The 21,615-nt window shown below is 40.1% G+C and overlaps 1 protein-coding gene across 1 annotated transcript in view; it reads right to left on the bottom strand.

Annotated features, from left to right (window-relative positions):
• Positions 1-914: 914 nt before the first annotated feature.
• Positions 915-21,615, bottom strand: part of E2F3 (E2F transcription factor 3) — a 132,811-nt gene continuing 112,110 nt past the window's right edge. Inside the window, exons 2-7 of the mRNA XM_007952056.2 lie at positions 13,282-13,393; positions 9,193-9,412; positions 7,706-7,864; positions 3,944-4,058; positions 2,348-2,483; positions 915-1,177 (exon numbers count right to left, since the gene is read on the bottom strand). Coding sequence (XP_007950247.1) covers positions 915-1,177; positions 2,348-2,483; positions 3,944-4,058; positions 7,706-7,864; positions 9,193-9,412; positions 13,282-13,393 — 1,005 coding nt within the window. The remainder of the gene's footprint in view (positions 1,178-2,347; positions 2,484-3,943; positions 4,059-7,705; positions 7,865-9,192; positions 9,413-13,281; positions 13,394-21,615) is intronic.

Genomic DNA, 21,615 nt, shown 5'->3' with positions numbered 1-21,615 from the left:
TTCAGATAGGCTGATCAGTAGAAGTTCTCTCCCTCAGCTTAACCAATTTGAATTAGCCAAGAACCGCTTCCAAGTAAACAATTAAATTGAAATGGTGATGGGTGCCACAGGAATGCTTAAATGGCAGCTAACACAAATAAAAAAGTTTAAAACAATCCACAAAGAACTCCTAAGTAGGCATTGGCTACAAATAAACTTTAAATTTACAAAGACGCTGGGGCTAGAGGGGTGGGAGTGGTTTATGGAGACAGAAAAATCGACAACTTGGAGTGGCAGAACTCTATAATTCTTCTGTATTTGTGACAAATATATGAAAACAGGTTCTTCATATGGAAGGCTGTGGAGGTGCTCTGGACCTTCTCGTGTGACAAACAGTACATAGCTTAAACTGAATCATGACAGTAATTTAAATATTCCTAAGAAGAGCTGAAGAAATCCATTTCATACTTTTGCATGACTTCAAGTTAACATTTCCTGCAGTTCCATTCCATATTAGCAGACCCCAAAGACATGCATTCTGTGGAGAAGGCACGGCTTGAAATGCTATTAAGGAAGATTGCTGTTTTCGAGTGGGCCAGGTGGCCAGACACCATTCTACATACAGCCCATCCGTCAGGCACAGCAAGCCAATCCGGGAGGGAGACACCTGATTGCACATTTTCTCACTTGCTGACTCATCCATGAGATTGGAGCCTGGGGCAAAGCAGGGCTTTCCCAAGGGAGCCTGCAACTGTGCGTTTTGACAATTTTTTTTTTTAAATTTATTAAAATGTCAGCTTTGTTTTGAAGTTTGTAGTTTACTTCATGATAATATCTTGGAGGAAGAAGGTAGGAAGGGACAACACTGCATGACAGAAGTTCTGGTTCCATAATAAAAAAATATTGGTTTATAAGGAGGATTAACGCAAAGCATATCAACTACACATAAAGTCTTCCACTAATGGGAGCTTTTCCAAATCGTAAGCATCAAAGAGATCACTGATGCCTTCTTCCTCCCCAAGGCTTAGTAGATAGTCTTCTTGGAGCAGGGGAGGCAGTAAGTTTACAAACGGTCCTTCTAGGTTGGAAGGAATTTGGTCCTCAGTCTGCTGTAAAAGATTGGTGGGAGAGGCCAAAGGAGAAAGGTTTGCCATAGAAATGGAGCAATCGCTATGTCCTGAGTTGGTTGAAGTCAAGTCTGAAACGAAAAGATTGGTGGCAACAAAAATAAGTTCTAGAAGAAAATCAAGTTAATCTTTTGGAAGAATATATATGTTGTGTTATGAAAAAATATGAGGGGAAAACAAAAGTATGTACTTTCAGCTAAAGACAATCACGCTACTTTTATCATATAGATCACCTTTTGTGCTAACAGACATGAAAGAGTGACTGGTCTTTGTTCTACTTTACTCACTCATATTTTTAAATAATTATCTTTGGCAAACAAGAACGCACATAGTTTCAAAGAGTAGAGGCTGACCAATTCAAAAACTTTTCTGGTATCAATTAGTTCATTGTTTATAGAAAAACAAAATAAAGGGAAACCAAACCCACAAACTGAGAAGTTGGATCCCTTGTAGATAGTAATCCATTTTTAATTTTGTCTTTTTTGAACAACCAGCTTATTAAAAATACTTTTAAAAACACAAACAAGAAGACATGCCCACTTTGAATGACTAGGATGGAAAAAAAAAAGATGGTCTTTTGTTTTACTACTTGTGGTATTTTTGTTCAGTACTAAATCAGACCTATTCACTCCTATTCTCTCAGATACACTGGGTGATGGGAGGGGAAAAAAATATTTGTCAGAAAAAAAAAAAAATAAAGACTGCCCAGAGCCTCTTTTGCTCTAGAGGAATAGTGGGAGAGAAGAGTTAGATTTTCCTGGAGGTTTCCTCTTATACCCTCCCACCATCACATAGGGGCAGGGTATGTGTGTGGACAGGCACGATAAAGACAACAGCTCTTAGATTACAAGTTTTTCTCTCCAATTTTTTTCCATTTCCCTCCCTAACGATCTCTGCAGCATCATTCAGAGGAATGTGGCAGAGGTAGTTGATGATTCACCAAGAAAGGCCACTGCTATACTCCTAACTTCACTCAAGTTTGCAAAACACTGTAAAGAAATGGTTTCTGCCCATTGTATAAGCCTGAAGGGACTCTGCAAGTGAGTGGAGTAGTTATGATTTTAGACTGGATACCACTAGTGAGAATGTCTTTTTTAAAATGTAACCTTAATAACACAACAAAAGTAGAAGTTTCTGTTTCTTGCCTAGACTTGTCATTCCAATATAGTAGGCTCATTCTTGTCATCTTCATTCTTTACATTGTTTTTGAATGACAAAAGTGGATTTTTTTTTTTTTTTACCTTTGGAAGTGGGTTTAGGGATATTCCCATTGTGGTCTTGGTTGTTTGTTTTCATTGGACTGTGTGTTTCAGTCTCTTCTGGACACAGGTAAACCTCAATGGGTCCTTGGGTACTTGACAAATGAATTTGTAGGCTCTATGAACAAAAGAAGTGGGAGAAGTTCAAACTGAAAATTCTGAAAATGGAAAATATGGGTAATTTTCATTGTTCATTTTGCTAATCCACAATGACAGTCATCTTCTACACTAGGCATTAGCCCTCCTAACGATGGCTCACAGGCCCAATCTAGCCCGTCAACTGGTTTTATAAATAAAGTTTTATCGGAACAGAGTCACATTCATTCCTATTCATGCATTTCCTCTGGTTGCTTTCATGTACAATGGCAAAGCTAAATAGTTGTATAGTTGTAACAGAGACTTGATGACTCCCAAAGACAAAATTATTTACTATCTAGCCACTTTGCAGAACATTTTGCCAACCTTGGCTTTAGAGAAAGGAACACATTTTTGGGGTCAGTATTATGAAAAGAGGACTATGGATGATGTAAACTGTGTTCTTTAAATATACTCTCTTTTTTTGGCAAATTATTAAAATATCCTTTAATTGTTACAAATACAGAATTTCCCTTTTTGTAGAAGTTCTGGTAGCATAGCGCCTAAGGCACCTGACTGCTAACCAGAAGGCTAGTGGTTCAAACCCACCAGCCATCCCTCAGAAGGAAGATTGGGCAACCTACTTCTGTAGTGATAACTGCCTCAGAAACCCAAGGAGGGGTCGCTATGAGTCGGGGCCGACTCGATGGCACATAACAACAACATTCTCTTTTTGAAGAGTACTTTTATGTCGAAATTTAATAATCATCATTCTTAAGAGTAGGAACTGAGCCTAATAAGAGAATGCAACATATTGATTTTAAATTCCTCCTCATCTAAATCATAGTTATTATTGTCACTTAAGATGAAACTCTACTTTAAGCGGGAACTTATGAATTTAATTCTTTTTATCTTCTATGTACTTTTAATTTAATTTTTTTACTACATTCTTTTATCTTATGGTTGTAGTCTGGGCCTATATTATCAAAACATATCTGAAAACAATCATAAAAATATGCTCCCTATTTTGTTAACAATATTTCAGTTTATCAATGAATCCAAAGTCCCATTTGATTCCTTAAAACTAAGCATGCTATAAATAATAAATTCTTTAAATGTGTCAAGATAAGTTAGACAGATACCTGAAAAGTTTCATATCCCTATTCATGGTGAGGGTCATATATAGGATAATCAACATACAATTACCTAAACTGCTCAAGTTGATCATAAACACCAGATAACAAATTATGAAAAAGACAAGAAAGTATGAGATGGGTAGGACATCATATACTACTTTGAGTTGGATGACCCATCATGTTAAAAATTTTGAACACTCAATATCAAATTGTCAAAATGATTATTAATTTTAGGGATAAGTAAAACTGTTAGGAAAGAATTATGAAATTTTTAGGAGGGGCAGACTTCAAATATGAGTCAATAACTCTTCCACTTCAGGCATCCCAATAAGATCCTTGCAGATGAACAAAGATGCTGTCTCCTTACCTCTAGTGGGTCAGGCACTTCAAGTCTTGTTTCTGGAGGGGCTTTCACAACTATAACAGTTTGGTCTTTAAGGCCACTAATTTTTCGAATATCTTGATATGTAACATAGGCTAACGTGGTTAAGTGTTAAGGAAATTTGCCACACAGCCTCAGAAGTAACCACTATGAAAGCAACAAAACAGATATGTGCAAAAATTTAAAAGTATTTTATGACTTAGAATATATCTATCTTGTCTTCTATATCTTTAAATATATGGGATTCTCCCCCTGAATCTTTTCTGGTTGATAAGGAATATAAACAAAAACAACAAAAGATTACAACTTCATAGAGTCTATTTTCAAAAAGCTTATGGATATTTAGTGTCTAAGGCACTTGACTGCTGACCAGAAGGCTGGCGGTTCAAACCCACCAGGCACTCCTTGGAAGGAAGATGGGGCAATCTACTTCCGTAGTGATACTGCCTTGGAAACCCAAGGAGGGGTCGCTATGAGTTGGGTTCGACTCGATGGCACATAACAACAACAACAACATGGATATTTAAATCATTGAAGTAGAAACAGAATAGGTAAAGCAAATTCTCAAAAAGAGAATCAAAACCCACATAGGTCCAGATTTTCAAGCAAGGTCCTCTAGAACACAGGTATTCCATAAGCACTAATGAAGGGTTCTGTCAATCTAATCGAATGACGACAGAACTCAATTTGCAGAAAAATTTTGAGTTCTGATCCCTATAATTTTTCTTGAAATTCTAGTTACTTCTGTCTGCTGCTTGAGTATTAGCTGGTGTCAACAGCCACCCAAATTAATGAACAAGCAGCAAATAGATACATTAATGGAAGACCTCCAAATACTGCTCAAGCAAATCATTTGTTTTCTTCAGTGTACCTGACTGTGATTTTATTTTGCCTGCAGATAAGAGTGTCATTATTCCTCTAACAGAAAAATCATCCTTTATATGATATCATTAACTATCAATATCGCAGAGTTCACAAGGAGGCAAGCAGCTTCCAGGTGTTTGGCAACCTAAATGAATTTGAGAAACATTGATTTAGGAAAGGAGACTAAGTAATTATTTCAGTACTCTTGGTAGTTATTTCTTAGTACTGAACAACTCTTTGGACTGAACAACTCAACTCTTTGGAAGTGTCCTGGCAGTCAAGCCTAAAAAGAACACCATGAAAGAATGGCACTTATTAGATGACAAAACCAAACCTGTTTCTGTAGAAATGATTCCGACTCATGGAGACCCCACTGTGTTACAGGCAGAACTGCTCTATAGGATTTTCTTGGTTGTAATCTTTACAGAAGCAGATTATCAGGCTTTTCTTCTCAGGTGCTGCTGGGTGGGTTCGAACTGCCAACTTTTAGATTAATAGTTGAACGTAAACCATTTGTACCACCCAGGGACCTGAAGGAAGTTATGAACACCCTCCCCAAACAAAAGCATACACACACAAAATCTGCACATACATTTAGAGGGGATGAATCATAGACCATCTTCTTCCAGTCTCAGCAGTTGAGACAATTCACCATTGAGCTCAATAGTGACTGCTTGGGCAGGATTCTGCATTTTTGATCACCACTTATTCCACCAAGGAAGCCAACTGGTGCCTTTACAGAAGACTTGACATTTCTGAATTTTTACACAGAATACTGGGAAAAACTGATAACCAGGTATTTACCCCACAGCCCACTCTCTAAAAGCTATGTGACAAGAACTTATTAAAATAAAAAACTCATCTACAATTACTCAACATGCTGCAGGAAGGAAAATTTCAACACATTTTTGAACAAGCTGTACCAAAGTGGGAACTGAATGGTGAATTGAAATAAATTGTGCAAACAATTCTCTGATCTTACAAACTTAAAAGTGCTTCATTTCTGGCTCCCTCCTGAATTTGCTTCTTGGGTTAGCAGCCCCCTGTAAGGAAGCTTTCTTTTGCTACAACAAAAGGGTAGAGAGAAAGCTAATGTAGGGGACAATGCTACAAGCCACATGTTCTAGGAAGCTGCCAATGATATGTAACTACCACTTGCCTCCACAGTGGGGCTTCCAACTAAAGCTGTTCTTAGAACCCTTATAAGCCCACTCTAAGGAACTCTCGTGGTGCATTGCCTAAGGCATTTGACTGCTAACCAGGAGGTCAGCAGTTTAAACCCACCAGCCCTCCACACAAGGAAGATGGGGCAATCTACTTCTGTAAAGATCTACTGCCTCAGGAACCCATTGTGCTTGCTGAGTTCGAATTGACTCTATGGCATTGAGTTTGGTTTGGTTTTTTGGAAGCCCCCTCTGGCCACCACTGGGAGTTCTTAATCATTACGCCTCTTTACCATCTCACTAATCATCAGCTGACAAGGTTAATCCTTTGGTCAACAGGCAAATAAGAACCGTAGGTGTGATGGTTAATGTTATGTGTCAACTTGGCTAGGCGATGGTGCCCAGTGTTTGGTCAAACCTTAGTGTAGATGCTGTTATGAAATACTTACATGTGACTATATCAGGTGGCTTTAAGTAAAGCAGATTACCCTACATAATGTAGGTGGGCTTTATCCAATCAGTTGAAGGTCTTAAGATCAAACAGGGACTTTTCCCTAGGGTATATCTTACTATAAATACTATAAATAGACATTTTGCCAGAACTCCCCGACTCTTTTCAGGACTGACCTATAGATCTTGTCATCACAAGACTAGAGGAATCTCTAGCCTATCACTTGACCTACAGATTTTGGACTTGACAACCCCAGTTGCTTGAGTCAATTCCTAAAAATAAACCTCTTTCTCTATATGTGTATCTATCTTACTGGTTCAGTTTCTCTAGCAAACCCTAAGACAACAGGTTTAAAAAACTGAGCTATTGTTTAGTAACTGTCCCCACAGTCTCTGAGGGAAAGGGTATTAGAAATGAGATACTAAAAGAAATTGGGCAGGACGCATTTTATTTGCTGGATAACAGAGGTAAATGTAGACTAATCAGAAGTTTGGAACAAAAATTAAAGATGGGTTTTGTCTTCTATTAATAATTGAGAATATTTGAAAAATCTTCTCTTCTATATAATGATGCAGTGTCTCTCTCCTTTTGGTCTGTAGTAAAGTAATGAAGAACAAGTTTCCTGAGATGGTCACCAGACTGTCAACAAGAATGGTTTTTCTTATTTTTATCTCCATGAGCTAATGTTTGTAGATGAGCAGATGAATTGAGATTTCCTAGGCCACGGGGTACTCCTGAAATCACTTTTGGTGTTGGGAATCAGCATAAAGCACTTTGAAAGTCGTAGTATGATCCTCCTATACTCTTTTCAAACCCTTCAACTATAGCCCAATCAGATAGATTCAACAATTCCAACTGCTACAATATCTGATGAAAAGAAAATAGAATGTGAGAACCTCAACAGTGACAGCTAACACCCACCAAAAATCTGGAAAGCCAAAGATGAATCTGTTAACTGTTGTCATTAATATTAATACTGACACCTTAGTCTTATAATATTATGGCCTTACGCTATGAGTGTATCCATATGTTCCAGCAACACATGAATAAAATGCTTTAAAAACTGTTCCAACCAGGCTATCTAAAATATATATGATAGGAGCCAGTCCAATAAATATCTTATAAATACTGACTTCTTAGGCAAAACTAAGTGGATTTACAAATATGCTTTCATTTGCATAATTCTACCCTGAGCATAAGTCAGATGGTCAGCTCTGGAAATAGTCTAGAAGGCACTAACCCCCAATGAACAGGTGGCACAAAGGATATCTTTGATTCTCTGAATCCTCGGTTAACAGTTTGAGGTCCAGGGTGCAGCTTTGGATCAGTTCATCTAGTTTCTTCTCTTCCTGACTGAGCTCAGTCACTTCTTTAGACAGGCCTTGGCATTGGGCCAGCATGCCCCCATCCTCAGACAGACTGCAGCCCCTAGGAATCCAAACAGAGACTCTTCATGGCTGCTCAGGAGAGGCCAGTGTGGGGGACAGAGGAGAGAGGAAGGAGAAACAGTCCTTTGGGCAAATGTCCCCTCTTGATATGACAGGTCACATTGCTTATTAGTCAAGTGTTAAAATTAGAACATTTAAGCCAATTTTTCCATATATATAATCCTTCATTTTTCACATCATAGGTATTAAGTGAAAAGACACTGCTATTTCCACTTTTCTCCCAGGGGCCTGTTTCTTCAGAAGGCTCAAATTCAAAGGGCAAAAAGGAGGGTGTTCCCTTGCCACATGGCTTCTAAGGCAAATAAAGGGGGAAAAAAAGGGGGGGGAAAGAAAAGATAGAAAGATATAGCATTTGAAAGACTGAATGGTTAAAATAAATAAATAAATAAATAAATAAATAAATCCAAAAGTACAAAACACTAAGGTCATCTCTGAGGGCTATATACCAACAACTATAAAGAAAAGAGGTAAAGGAAAGAGATGTATGTGTTGTATGCAAGAATAAAGACTGATACTCAATAAACTTCTATAAACCACCAGGTCAAAATGAGTTAGTGAACTGGCACAAAATTCCAAAAAGTACAAAAATGTTGCCTGTTTATATTATCACATTTGTAGTGGTTATTCCGCAAAAACCACGCCATCACGTTTTTATACCTTCCAATAATGTTTTTAATAGTTCAATACTGTCTTTATAAAATACTGTTTCGATGCTTTGTATATAATTTAAAAATTATTTTATATATTCAATTATGTGAATATACAGGTGGTAAGTATTACTATCCTGCTTGATTAAAGAAATGGAAACATTTAAGTCTTATCTTAATGTACTCAGAAAATAAATCAATCTGCTATTATAACTATAGATGAAGATACAGGCATGTGTGATTATGCTTACACACACAAATGACCCATAAGTCTTAATTTCCAAATTCCTACAGAGAGAATCCAAAGACATGTGTGTAAGCATCTCTCAGATTACACGTGTGAACACACACATAGATATCAACGTAACAGATGAGCAGCATTCTAGCTTACATTTCGGTATCATTTCATCCAAGAATCCCCTTGCTTGAGGCTAATTAAATTTCAACTCTTTTCTCTTTAATAATAAATAGGCAGGGAGTCTCTTTTTAAAGATTCTGCCTAAGAGATTAAGAAGGAAGGGAAGAGAGAATGACAGAGAAGAAAGGACAAGGCGAGAAAAGAAGTGTTTTGAATGGGAAAGCTGGAACTGAGAAAACCTGATGCAGTTTGGAACTATCCCATCAGATACAACAAATGGGGAGGCTGTGGGCTCATACTCACATCCACTGAACGTTGTTTTTAGATTTCTTCTTAATGAGGTGGATGCCTTCCAGGACATTGGTGATGTCATAAATCCTTCTCTTTTGCACTTTAAGCACCTCTGCCGCCTTGTTCAAATCCAAGACCCCATCGGGTGATTGGCTCAGTAGCTGAATGAACTTCTTGGTGAGCAGACCAAGTGACGTATCATATCGTGTTTTTTCTGAGGGAGATTTTGGAGCTTAAAGAAAAACAAAAACCGAGCAGGTGGGGGATAGGAGGAGAGGTAAAGAAATGAAGGGTGTCTTTGCAGTTAAGCAAGCCCTATGTCCCGCTGTAGCCCAAGTATTAGTATCAGAAGCAAAGCCGCTATTGCTGTTGCTTTTGGCAAGTTACAGAAAGCTATGAAATTGCTTTATTAGAAACAGAAGAGACAGTGAAAATTCCTGTGCTGGATTAAAGTACTTTGAAGTACTCAGTAGTTTCTATTTTGGCTTACCCTACTCCCTAGGGTCTAGTGAGTATCTCACACATAGTAGGTACTCAAAAATATTTGTTGAATGAACAAAAAGGGGCTGGGGTCTCATGGAATGAGCACCATGTGGGGCTTAACCCACTGGAGCCATGCTGTAATTTTCCAGCATCCAGGACAGGGGCTCAAACAGCCCCACTATAACTGGCCTATGTGCTTTGAGGGCCATACAGAGGCCCCATCATCTCTCTGTGTATAACTTATTCACCACTTTTTCAAATAATACTTTACTTAGATAGAGAACACCTGGAAATGTTTTTCTATTAAATTTCCCCATCTCTTGAATGAAATTTCCTAATTTAATATTGTACTTAATCTTGTATTAGATGCAGTGTATGGATTGCTAAATGTGCAAAGCACAGGAAAAGAAGAGAACAAAGTTTAATTTAGCCTTCACGTTAAATGCAAAAGACATAAAGAAACTATTTGGGTATTTCTAACCTACTTTTCTCTTTTCCCCAAAGCAGTGATGTGAGTTCAATGGAAAAGGAAACTAGCTGTAATATATTGATCTCAATCAATTCCTATCCTGCCATATGGTGAGCTAGGTATTTAGGTCAGCGCAGACATTGCTGCCTCTTCTAGATTCAGTTATCCTCAGACTATGAAGTCATGTCCATTAAGGAAAGTTAAAATTAAATTTCATTATACAACATTACCAAACAGCTTGTATTCTGAATTGAAAATCAAACTCCACACATTTAAAGAAGCCTCCCCTTAAGCCAGTATTCAGGTAGCTGAGTGACTAGGTGCCTGTAGACATTGTATTTATTTTCTTATTTTCTGGACAGACATAGAAAGAGATGCAAAAGAACGAAACATGTCAAAATCATTCACACCTTGGCATTCTTCCAGCCACAATCTTTGCAAGTTAGGAATCCCACACCGTCTTAGTTATCTGGTGCTGTTTTAACAGAAATACCACAAGAGCCTGGCTTTAACAAACAGAAATTTATTTTCTCACAGTTTAGGAAGCTAAACGTCTAAATTCAGGGTGCCAGCTTCCACAGGAAGGCTTTCTCCTTCTGTCAGCACAAGAGGAAGATTCTTGTCTCTTCTGAGCTTCTGTGCTTAGACATCTTCATGTGGCTGGAATGTCCCTTCCCAGTCTTTCCTTGCTTTGTTGTTGTTGTTGTTATGTGCCATATAGCAACCCCTCCTTGGGCTCCCGAGGTGGTATCACTACAGAAGTAGACTGCCCAACCTTGCTTCCGAGGAGCGGCTGGTGAGTTTGAACAACCAGCCTTCTTGTTAGCAGTCAAGTGCCTTAGGCACTACACTACCAGAGCTCCTCACTAGCTTGTGTTTAATCTCTTTTATATTACAAAAGACACTGACTCAAGAAACAGCCAGTACTATCCTATGTCATTAATATAACAAAGGCAACCTATTCCCAAATGAGATTATAACCACAGGCATAGATGTTAGGGTTACAGCACATAGCCTTTTGGGGGACACAGTTCAATCCTTAACATTCCACCTGTTGGCCCCCAAAATTCACATCCTTTCCACACGCAAAACACATTCGCTTCATCACATCATCCTAAAAGTCTTAAACCAACTCCAAGTCCAAAATCTCATGTTCTGAATAATCTAACGCAAACATGGGTTAGACATTAGGCATATTCTATCCTAAGGCAAATTCCTCTTCATCTGTGAAATCTAGATTACAAATTATCACTTTGCAAAATATAATGGTAGAGCAGGCACAAGGGTAGACATTAGCATTACAAATGGAGAATTTGGAGGGAAAGAAGAGATAGTGGGCACCAAACAAATCCAAAACCCAGTAGAGAACAATTTACATTAGCTCTCAAAGCTTGAAAATAATTCTCTGAGGCCATCTGAGCAATGGCCCCACCCTCCGGACTCTACATGTTGGCCATGCTCTCTGGATTCTGGGTGGAGGCCCTTCAGCTCTGGGCTTCAGTTCTGCCTTCAAAGTCCACTGGGACAGAAACTCTGCTCTCTTGACTTTGGCCGGCCCCATTCCCCTAGTCCATCTGAGTGGTGACTCCACCCCTCAGTCCTGGCAGTCCCCAATCTTCTGCCCCTTGGGCATGGCAGCCTTGCCCCCTCACCTTTGGGCAGTGGTTCCATCCTTTTGGCCAAATTGAATGGCAGTCCCACACTCTGGAACCGAGATGGTGAATATGATTGTTTGAAACCCAGGAGGCCATGGTTCTACCCTTTGAGAGGGCAGAGGCCATGGTCCCACCCTCTGAAACGTAGGCAGCTCTGCTTCCCGTGTTCTTTCCAGCAGTTCTGCTGATCTCCAAGCTGCTCCAGGGATCTTTCTTCTCTTTTCTTGGAAGACAACAGATGTAGCTCCTTGGACCTGTTTCCTGCTTGTAGAATTCCAAGAAGCAGACAGCATTCTTTCCTTTTGCTCTTTCTGTCCCCTTCAGTCTCAACTGATCGAGTTTTCTGCTGCAGTAGTTGGTTAGATCCATCAGTCACAGGCTTAATCTCTTTAACAAAAAATCGGGTAGTCATATGTTTGATGAACATTCTGGGACACATGTCCTTAGTCTGTACAACAGAAAATTTCAGTTCTTTAAGTTCTGTTTTCACTTTGCACAGTTCATTTTTAAGACCATCTCTTTCCTCTCGCATTTCACCATAAGCAGCAAGGAGAAATGACGTGGACCCTTGGCTTACAAATCTCATCAGCCAGATACCCAAGTTCATCACATACAAGTCCTGTCTTCCACCAAACATTTAAACATTAATTCAGACATTTGAACATAATTCTTTGCCACTGCATAAAAAGCATCACACTTCCTCCACTGTCCAATCACACATTCATTATTTTGTTTTAAAGTCTCACTAGAAGCACATTTAATATCCATATTTCTAGCAACATTCTGTTTCTGGCGCCATATGTATTAAGACAATAGAGACTTTCTTTATACCTCTAGTTCTGAGCCCTCATCAGAATCACCTTTGATGTCCATAATTGTACCAATACAATAGTCTCTTCAAAGCAATCTAGGCTTTTACTATAAGGCACCTTAGAACTCTTCTAGCCTCTACCCATTATCCAAACCCAAAACAGCTTTAATTTATTTGTTAGAAAAGCACTCCAGTGTTCTGACACCAAATTCTGACTTAGTTATCTAGTGCTGCTATAACAGAAATACAGTAAGTGGGTGGCTTTAACAAACAAAAATTTATTTTCTCACAGTTTAGGAAGCTTGCAGTCCAAATTCAGGGTGCTGGCTCTAGGGGAAGGCTTTCTCCCTCTGTCAGCTCTGGAGGAAGGTCACTATCTCTTTAGAGCTTCTGCTCCTGGGCAATCTTCATGTGGCTTAGCACATCTCCTCCCAGACTTGTCTTGCTAGTTGCATTTCTCCTTTCTAGCTTGTGTTTAACGTCCTTTATATCTCAAAAGAGAATGACTCAGATACATCCTATAGTAATCCTGTCTCATTAATACAAGAAAGAAAAGCCATTCCCACATGGGATTTTAACCACCAGCAGGGAGGTTAGGATTTATAGCACATACCTCTGGGTGACACAGTTCAATCCTTAACACACACCAAACAGAATAAGAAAAGAGATGATAGGACCCTTACTTTTTGGACTATCTGGACTTCGGAGTGCAGCTCTTCCTTTGCCCTTGGGGGTTTTTAAACCATCTGAGAGGTACTGATGACCACTTTCTCCTAGCTCCAGCCTGCGCTTTGCCTGTAATAAGAAAATACAACCATTTATCACTGGTCATATGACAATAACAAGAAGTGAGGATGTTTGTGATATGGCCCCTCCAAATGCTGTGGCTCATCCCAACCCTTGCCACCTCTGTTCCACCTCATTCACCAACCTGTCATCTTCAATAGTCAGGGATCTAGCTCTGGAGTCTGGACCATCACACAATCTCTGTTCACCTGAAACACCATCCTTCTACCCTCAGATTGATAAATCCCACTATCCTTTAGGATTAGGTTCAGGAGTCACTTTGTTTATCTATTCATTCCTTCAATATACATGCCAGGTAGAGGACTAAATCTAAGAATACAGCAGGTTCATGGAAGTGAATACACTTCTCCCCAGAGTCCTTCTCCAGTCCATGTCCTAACTTCTGATCTGGGTTGGATCCCCTTCCCTGTTCCCTCCAAACAGTGTGTTTATTTCTATCATAACACTTATTGGATATATTGTTAATGTTACTTATCTGTTTCTCATTTTCTTAAAGACAGGGACTGCTTCTCATTTATCTTTGTACACCCAATGCCTGACACAGAGCCTGGATTTCTATAGGTATTCGATCATTCAATAAATATACTCAGTGAAAGACAGAGCAAGTGAATAGTAACATAGTAATACTATTAATGACCATTCGTTAGCCAATATTGCAAACACTTAATCTTGGTCTTCAACTAGTAATAATAATTTCCCCATTTTGTCATCAAAACTGATAGATGAGAAGTTCTCACCTATTTCTAATTCAATTCGATTTCACTTTTGAAATCTCCTATCAGTGAACTTCCATGTACTGGCCACTGGGCTTAGGGAACTGAGGTAAGCAAGGCAATGATGGCCCTGCCTTCATAGGGCTTAGAGTCCAAGAGAGAAGGCAGATAAAATTAGACTACTAACAGTTAAGTACTAACAGTATATATGTGCTGGGCATTAAGCAAGGAGAAGTGGTATCAACTAGACAATAACCTGTTGCTGTTGTTATGTGCCGTCGAGTCAGACTCAACTCATAGAGACCCCTCCTTGGGTTTTCAAAGCAGTATCACTACAGAAGTTGATTGCCCAACCTTCCTTCTGAGGAATAGCTGGTGGAGTTGAACCGCCAGCCTTCTGGTTAGCAGTCAAGTGCCTTAGGCACTATGCTACCAGAGCTTCCAGACAATAACATAGTGGTATGCAATTAGGCCCATTTCAGGGCAGATTGTTTTAATGAGTAGATTTGTAATTTCCAAGTAACTCACCATGATTTAGAATCACCAGTAAAGACTTATCCCTTTGATGACAGATATCTACCTTCTCTACAGAAAGCTGTCAGCTAAACCTGTGCTGTTGAATATGATAGGCACTAGTCAGTCATATGTGGCTTGTGAAAACTGATGTGCACTGCAAATGTAAAAATATACACTGGGTACCGAAGACAGTATGGAAAACCACTACCACTACCGAGGCCACTGAGCAGTTCTGACTCATGGCAACTTCATGTATGTCAGAGTAGAACTGTGTTTACAACGACTGCTTTTCTTGGAAGTAGATCTCCAGGTCTTTCTTCCAAGTCACCTCTGGATGGACTGAAACCTCCAACATTTTGGTTAGCAGTGAAGAACATTAATGGTTTATAACTCTCAGAACTCCAGTATGAAAAAAAAGGTGAAACAGCTCAATCATTTTTATAATGACTGTGTTAAAATGGTATTTCTGCTACATAAAATAGTATTAAATAAATAAATAGTATTACAGTCAATGTCATCAGTGTCTTTTTTCTGGAAATGTTGGCAAGAAGTAGATGTGTCCTCCTTTAAAAAAAATAAACTCACTGCCAATTCAGACTCATAGCAACTCCCATTGGGTTTTTAAGGCTGTGAATCTTTATGGAAGCACACTACCCCATCTTTCTTCCAAGGAGAAGCTGGTGGGTTCAAACCACCGACATTTTGGTTAGCCAGATGCCTTAATCACACCACCACCAGAGCTCGTTGTGTCCTTGTTGTTGTTGTTATGTGCTGTCGAGTGGGACCTGACTCATAGCGACCCCTCCTTGGGTTTCTGAGGCAGTATCACTAGAAGTAGATTACCCAACCTTCCTTCTGAGGGGTGGCTGGTGGGTTTGAACCGCCAGCCTTCTGGTTAGCAGTCAAGTGCTTTAGGCACTATGCTACCAGAGCTCCTGTATCCTTCTTAGTAGGGCTGATAAGCAGGTAGCCTGGAGGTCTGAGGATAGAGCCTCCACAATGGGAAAGGAGTGGAGAGATACAGAGGGAGAGTCTGAGTCTGTCATTCCAAGCTATGAGGGCAACAGCTGATCTTCTCCCAGAATTTTTAGTTCCTTTAGCCATAATGACCCCCTTTTTCCTTAAAGCAGTTTGCATTGGGAATCTGGAAGTGTTGTGTTTAAAGTGCCTCTGGGTAGACTTGAACCTCCAACCTTTTGGTTAGCAGCCAAGTGCATTAATCGTTTGCACCACCCAGGAACTCCTGGGTAAGACTGTAACTGACAGCCTATGGAACTGGCTGAGTCAAGATGAGCCATGGTGTGATGGGGAGCTGGCAAGTCTTGTTAAAGAGTGAGTGGTAGGATTCTAGATTGTGCTGGCCACTTCTTGTGACCTTCACGAAGGTATTTGAGCTTGGCTCATCTAAAAGTAGGCAATGGAGGAAAATAGCTTTGCTATAGAGGCCTTTTCTCTTCATAGAAAGCAATCCAAATTCAGCCCAAACTAAAGTCAACAGAAGGGAGGCAAAACTGGAGAAGAGTCTGAGACCTAGAACTCGAGTCCCTCAGGCTGTGTGTTCTCCTTGAGCAGTCACAGTAAAGAACCACCCACTGGCCAGAAGCCTGGGGCACCCAGCACCCCACCCCACGCTACTGTTTCAGATTACTCAGAGGCAAAGGCCTATGGAGGCATTAAGCTGGAGGTTAGGTACATTCCCAGAGGAAATTCCCAGACTGGACTCTAACTTCAAGGACCTTGAGTAGTCAGGACATGTGACTTTGGTTACCAAGCACCAAACCATACAGTTGACCAAATCGAAATTACAAACAAACCAAACTCTTTGCTATGCAGTTGATTATAACTCATAGCGACCCAATGAAACTGGCCCATAGGGTTTCCAAAGTTGTAATCTTTATAGGAGCAGATTGCTACATCTTTCCCCTACAGAGTGGCTGGGGAGTTTGAACCACTGACCTTTCAGTTAGCAGCTGAGTGCTTAACTATGGCATCACCAGGGCTCCTTCTAAGACTAAACACTATATACAAAATCTATTAAATTTTAAAGCCATTTATCAACAGACCACATGTTACTGTGATGCCAGAAGCTATGTCACCAGTATTTCAACTAACAGGTCACCCATGGTGGACAGGTTTTTAGCAGAGCACTCCAGACTAAGACAGACTAGGAAGAAAGTCAATGAAAACAGTATAGATCACAACAGAAAACTGTCTGACATAGTGCTGGAAGATGAACTCCCGAGGTTAGAAGGCACTATATATACAAAGCCGTAACAATGGGCTCAAACATACCAACTGGGAAGACGATGCAGGATTTGGGTGAAAATTTACAGAGCAAATTCATTTTTCACAGTTTATACACATTTTGCTTCATGACACTGACTGCAATTCCCTATGATGTAACTAACAGCTCTCTTCCCGCTTCCTTCCTGTAGTTACCTCTTCCTGTGTGTGTCCTTTCCTATGCATGCCTGAGCCCTGCTCTATATCCCTATGCAAATACTGCTCTTCTGTTCTCCCATGATTGGGCATTCTAAGGAGTGTATTTACCTGATGTAAATGTTCACCCCACATGCCTGCCTATTGTTTGGTTGGAAGCCACAGGAATGAGTTCAGTTCCAGACCTGAAGGGTAACTAGGGGCCATAGTCTTGGGGTCTCATCAGGCGCTACAGGACCAGTAAACCTGGCCTTTTTTTTTTTTTTTTTTAAATGACTCTGAGTTTTGTTCCACATTGTTCTCCCACTCTGCAGGACCTCCTGGACTGATCTCTTTCTGAGTGGTTGGCAGTGGTAGCTGGGCCATCTAATTCTTCTGGTCTCATGGTCATATAGGCCATGGTCACATAGGTGTGCATAGTTCACTAGTCCCTTGGACTAACTGTTTGCATGTGTCTTTGGTTTTCTTCCTTCTTGTTTGTTTTGGATGAGGAGAGAACCATTATTGCATCTAGATGGCTCTGTGCAAGCTTTGAAGACCAGGACAGGAGAATTATTTTGTTCTGTTATACATCAGGTCACCATGACTTGACTGCAACTAACAACAGCAACAACTTATTGCCAGAAAATCCCTGAGGCCTATGATGTCTCAGTCTCTAAGAGAATTAATCATTAAGCCCATAAATCTTTATCAAAAAGAAATGAGCTGTTGAAAGAGAGGCAGCTCCAGAAAAACCTCCCTGAAGACAGAACTCAGGGAGGCTGCAATGGCTCTACAGGCAAGTCATGTCTCCATGGAGGCACCAAATGCTCACATCCGGTTCAGGAGGACAGAACAAATGTGTTATTTCTCCTTTTTCCAAATGGAAGTTTCTGTTGGGTTCTTCTGTTAACTTTCCACCACTGTGCAGTGGATGGAGGAGGGAGGGCTGAATGGAGGACCACATAGACCTGCAGAGCCTAGATCTGAAGACAGATGCAATAACTGGACTCTTTTGAGGAAAGACTGAATATTTTGATACATGAAGGAACAGCATCATTTTATTATTTAGCTTACCAAATTCAAGTACACATTCTTAGCAAAACAAGCCAAAAACAAACACAAAATGAGATGGAAGAATTTAAGTAATGCAGGTGATCTGAGTCAAAACACCTTGTTCTTGACTGAGCTCTAGGGCAGATGGAAATCTCTCTCAGTTGTCTCAAGTTTTGTTTGCTCACAGTGTGAACATCTTGCTGATCAGACTTATTTTACTCTTTACAAAAGATCTCCCACATGGCACTTCCCAGCAGTTTTTTCATAGTTAACTTTTACTACAAACAATGTATGTGCTGACTTTAGAACCACAGCCCCATATAAGATGGCATGTCTCTGTAATGAAAGAGTTTACAGTTGATTAAGCATCATTGAAAAAATGTATATGTGAAAAAAAGAGTAGGAAAAACTGTTGGGCTGCTAAACAGTGGAATGCAGGGAACACTGAAAGTTACTGACACCTGGCACTTGTTGCCCTTAAAAGAAAAACAAACAAACAAAAAAAACCCAGTTGCCAGGGAGTTGATTCTGACTCTGGAGACCCCATGTGTGTCAGAGTAAAACTGAGCTCCACAGAGTTTTCAGTGGCCATTTTCAGAAATAGATCACCAGGCCCTTGTTCCGAGAAACCTCTGGGTAGAATTAAATCTCCAACCTTTCTATTAGCAGACAAGCACATTAAACAGGGCTTCAAACCGGTTCATTCCAGCTGGATTTCCCTGCTGATAACTTGTATTTCCACTTTAGATATACTCAATCAGAAGCTACATTTTAGTAAGAATCTCCTGTAATCTTATTCAAATGTAGATTCTGATTCTATATAACTGGGGTGGAAATGCAAATTCTCAGCAGAGGTCAAAATGGAGTGAAAGCCCTGCTATAAACCAAGGGACACCAATCATTGCTGGTCATCACTAGAAGCTAGGAGAGAGGCATGGATCAGACTTTCCCTGAGGCCTCAAAGGGAATCAACATGGCCAGCATGCTGGTTCACATTTCCAGCCTCCATAACGGTACAATAAATGTCTGGTATTTTAAGGTGCCCAGCTTGTGGTACCTTTGTTATAGCAGCCCTAGGAAACCACTACAACCAATTTTACAATTTCTTCTGTTAGTCACCTGTTTCACTAGGCAGTAAGCTTACACAGCTATTTCTTGGCTTGGCTATTTTAATTATTATGTACTGACTTCCTTCAGTGATACCACACATATCTCTTCTCCCTTTTTCCCCAAGCTACATTATTTTTGGTAATAAAAAAAAAAAATAACACAGATATTATTTCTGTATCAGCAGTATTTACCAGAGTCAAACAGTATACTGAGATTGCATTTCCCTTCTTGTAAAGTTTTTTTGTTTTCCTTGGCATTTTTGATTGTCTTGCTTGCTGGCACCATTTGCCTTTATCACATCCTCAACTTTTTCCCAACTCACCATCATATTGGACAGTCTATCAAGTCCCTGCTTTTCCTAGAAAGTTCTCTGAACTTCTTATCTACGTTCTAGACCAATCTCCAGGCCTGCTGCATGGCTGTCATTCTGCAACATTCCACTTCTCTGCATCCTGGATTGGAGCCCACGGTGGACTTTTGTTATTTTGAGGGCTGCCCAGCATCTAAACCTTCCCTCTTATGTTTAGGGAATTCCCTACTTGGAGTATCAAACAATGGGAGGCATAGACACTTTCCTACCTTAGAAGTGCAAGACTCTCAATGTTCGTCTTTTCCAGATTCCCTGGAACTTGGGCCAGGCAGCTGCCTAAGTTAGGTCAAGCAGACACATCCACCCTGGGCTTTGAATTTGCACAGAAGCAGAATGGCAGAGAGGTGTTCTTGGTAGCAGCAGTTGCAGTGGTGCCCGTAATGACATCCAGTACTCAGTACCAGTGGTGAGGGCTGTATGGGCTCAAGAGGACAGTTTCAGTATAAGTAACAAGTGTTGCTGGACTAGTTTGGTGGTTTGACTTTTTGGCTATAGTTGTGGGTATACAAGGAGCCCTAGTAGTACAGTGGTTAAAGCACTTGGCTAGTAACTTAAAGGTCAGTGGTTAAACCCAAAAGCTCCCTAATGGAGAAAGATGTGGCAGTCTGCTTCCGTATAGATTTCTGCCTTGGAAACTCTCTGGGAGCAGTTTTATTGTCTTATAGGATTGCTACAAGTCAGAATAGGCTCAACTGACAATGAGTTTGGTGTGGTTGTAGAGTCTGTTTTGTCCCTGCCTATTCTCTAGTAGCATAGTGGCTAAGGCACTTGACTGCTAACCAGAAGGCTGGCGGTTCAAACCCACCAGCCACTCCTCGGAAGGAAGGTTGGGCAATCCTACTTCCGTAGTGATACTGCCACGGAAACCCAAGGAGGGGTCGCTATGAGTCAGGGCTGACTCGACGGCACATAACAACAACAACAACATTCTCCAAACTTGGTTCTCTAATCTTCCTGACAATTCTGTGAGTTATCCAAGATCCTTTCAATAAATTCCGTTTCTGCTTAAATCAACAAGACTTCATCTCTGTTACTTGCAACTAAATCTGTTTCCTGACTTACTGTTCATTCAGTTGTTTTCTGGGAACACATCCGAACAGAAGTATGGAAGATGAAATTTTAGTACTTATACATTTGAAAATTCTGGCTGTACTTTTTCCCCACAAATACAGCCAGAATAGTCCTTAGAAATGAGAATGGTGAGATTTTTGTCTCATATACTTTGGACATGTTATCAGGAGGGACCAGTCCCTGGAGAAGGACATCATGCTTAGTAAAGTAGAGGGTCAGAGAAAAAGAAGATGACCCTTAATGAGATGAATTGACACAGAGGTTGCAATAATGTGTTCAAATATCGCAATGATTGTGAGAATGGAGCAGGACACGGCAGTGTTTTGTTCTGTTGTACATAAGATCGCTGTGACTTGGAACCAAATCGACAGCACCTAACAACAACATAACAAAAATATTTGAAAAAGTGTATTTTATCTTTACATTTGATAGTCTGGCTGAATACAGCACCTAAGACTCAACTTTAATTCTCCACAGAACTCTGAAGGCATTATTCCACTGGTGTTTATGACTATTATTAATGAGAAACCTGCAGCCAATCAGACTCTCAATTCATTTGAACATGTCCTATTCTAACATCTCTGGAAGCTTCTAGGACTGTATTACATTTATATAAAATTTCATACCGTGTATTCAAGGTATACATGTACAACTGCCTCTTGAATTAATACTCCAAAGTTTTGCTTTTCTTTCTGTTTTCCATTTGTCTTTGTGCTCCACCCACTTCCCTGTCCTTACCTCAAATTTAGCTTCTACTTCTGTTAGTGTTTTATTTTATTTTTTGGTAACCATTTTTCATGTCAGTTTACATTACAGAATGTAGTGACTGGGCACTGTATGAAAGCAGATAAAACTTATCCATTGATGGCTCTTTCAGGGTAACTGAGTAGAGACCTGGCTGAAGTTGGGGTGGTACACTTAAATGCCAAAGTGGAGCCAATTCATTTACTTTGAGA

This window comes from Orycteropus afer, unplaced genomic scaffold (assembly GCF_000298275.1).
Source record: "Orycteropus afer afer isolate SDZICR_OR568_19922 unplaced genomic scaffold, OryAfe1.0 scaffold00012, whole genome shotgun sequence".
In the NCBI taxonomy this organism is placed as follows: domain Eukaryota; kingdom Metazoa; phylum Chordata; class Mammalia; order Tubulidentata; family Orycteropodidae; genus Orycteropus; species Orycteropus afer.
The sequence above is the reverse complement of the archived record's forward strand: the minus strand, read 5'-3'. Positions and strand labels throughout refer to the sequence as shown.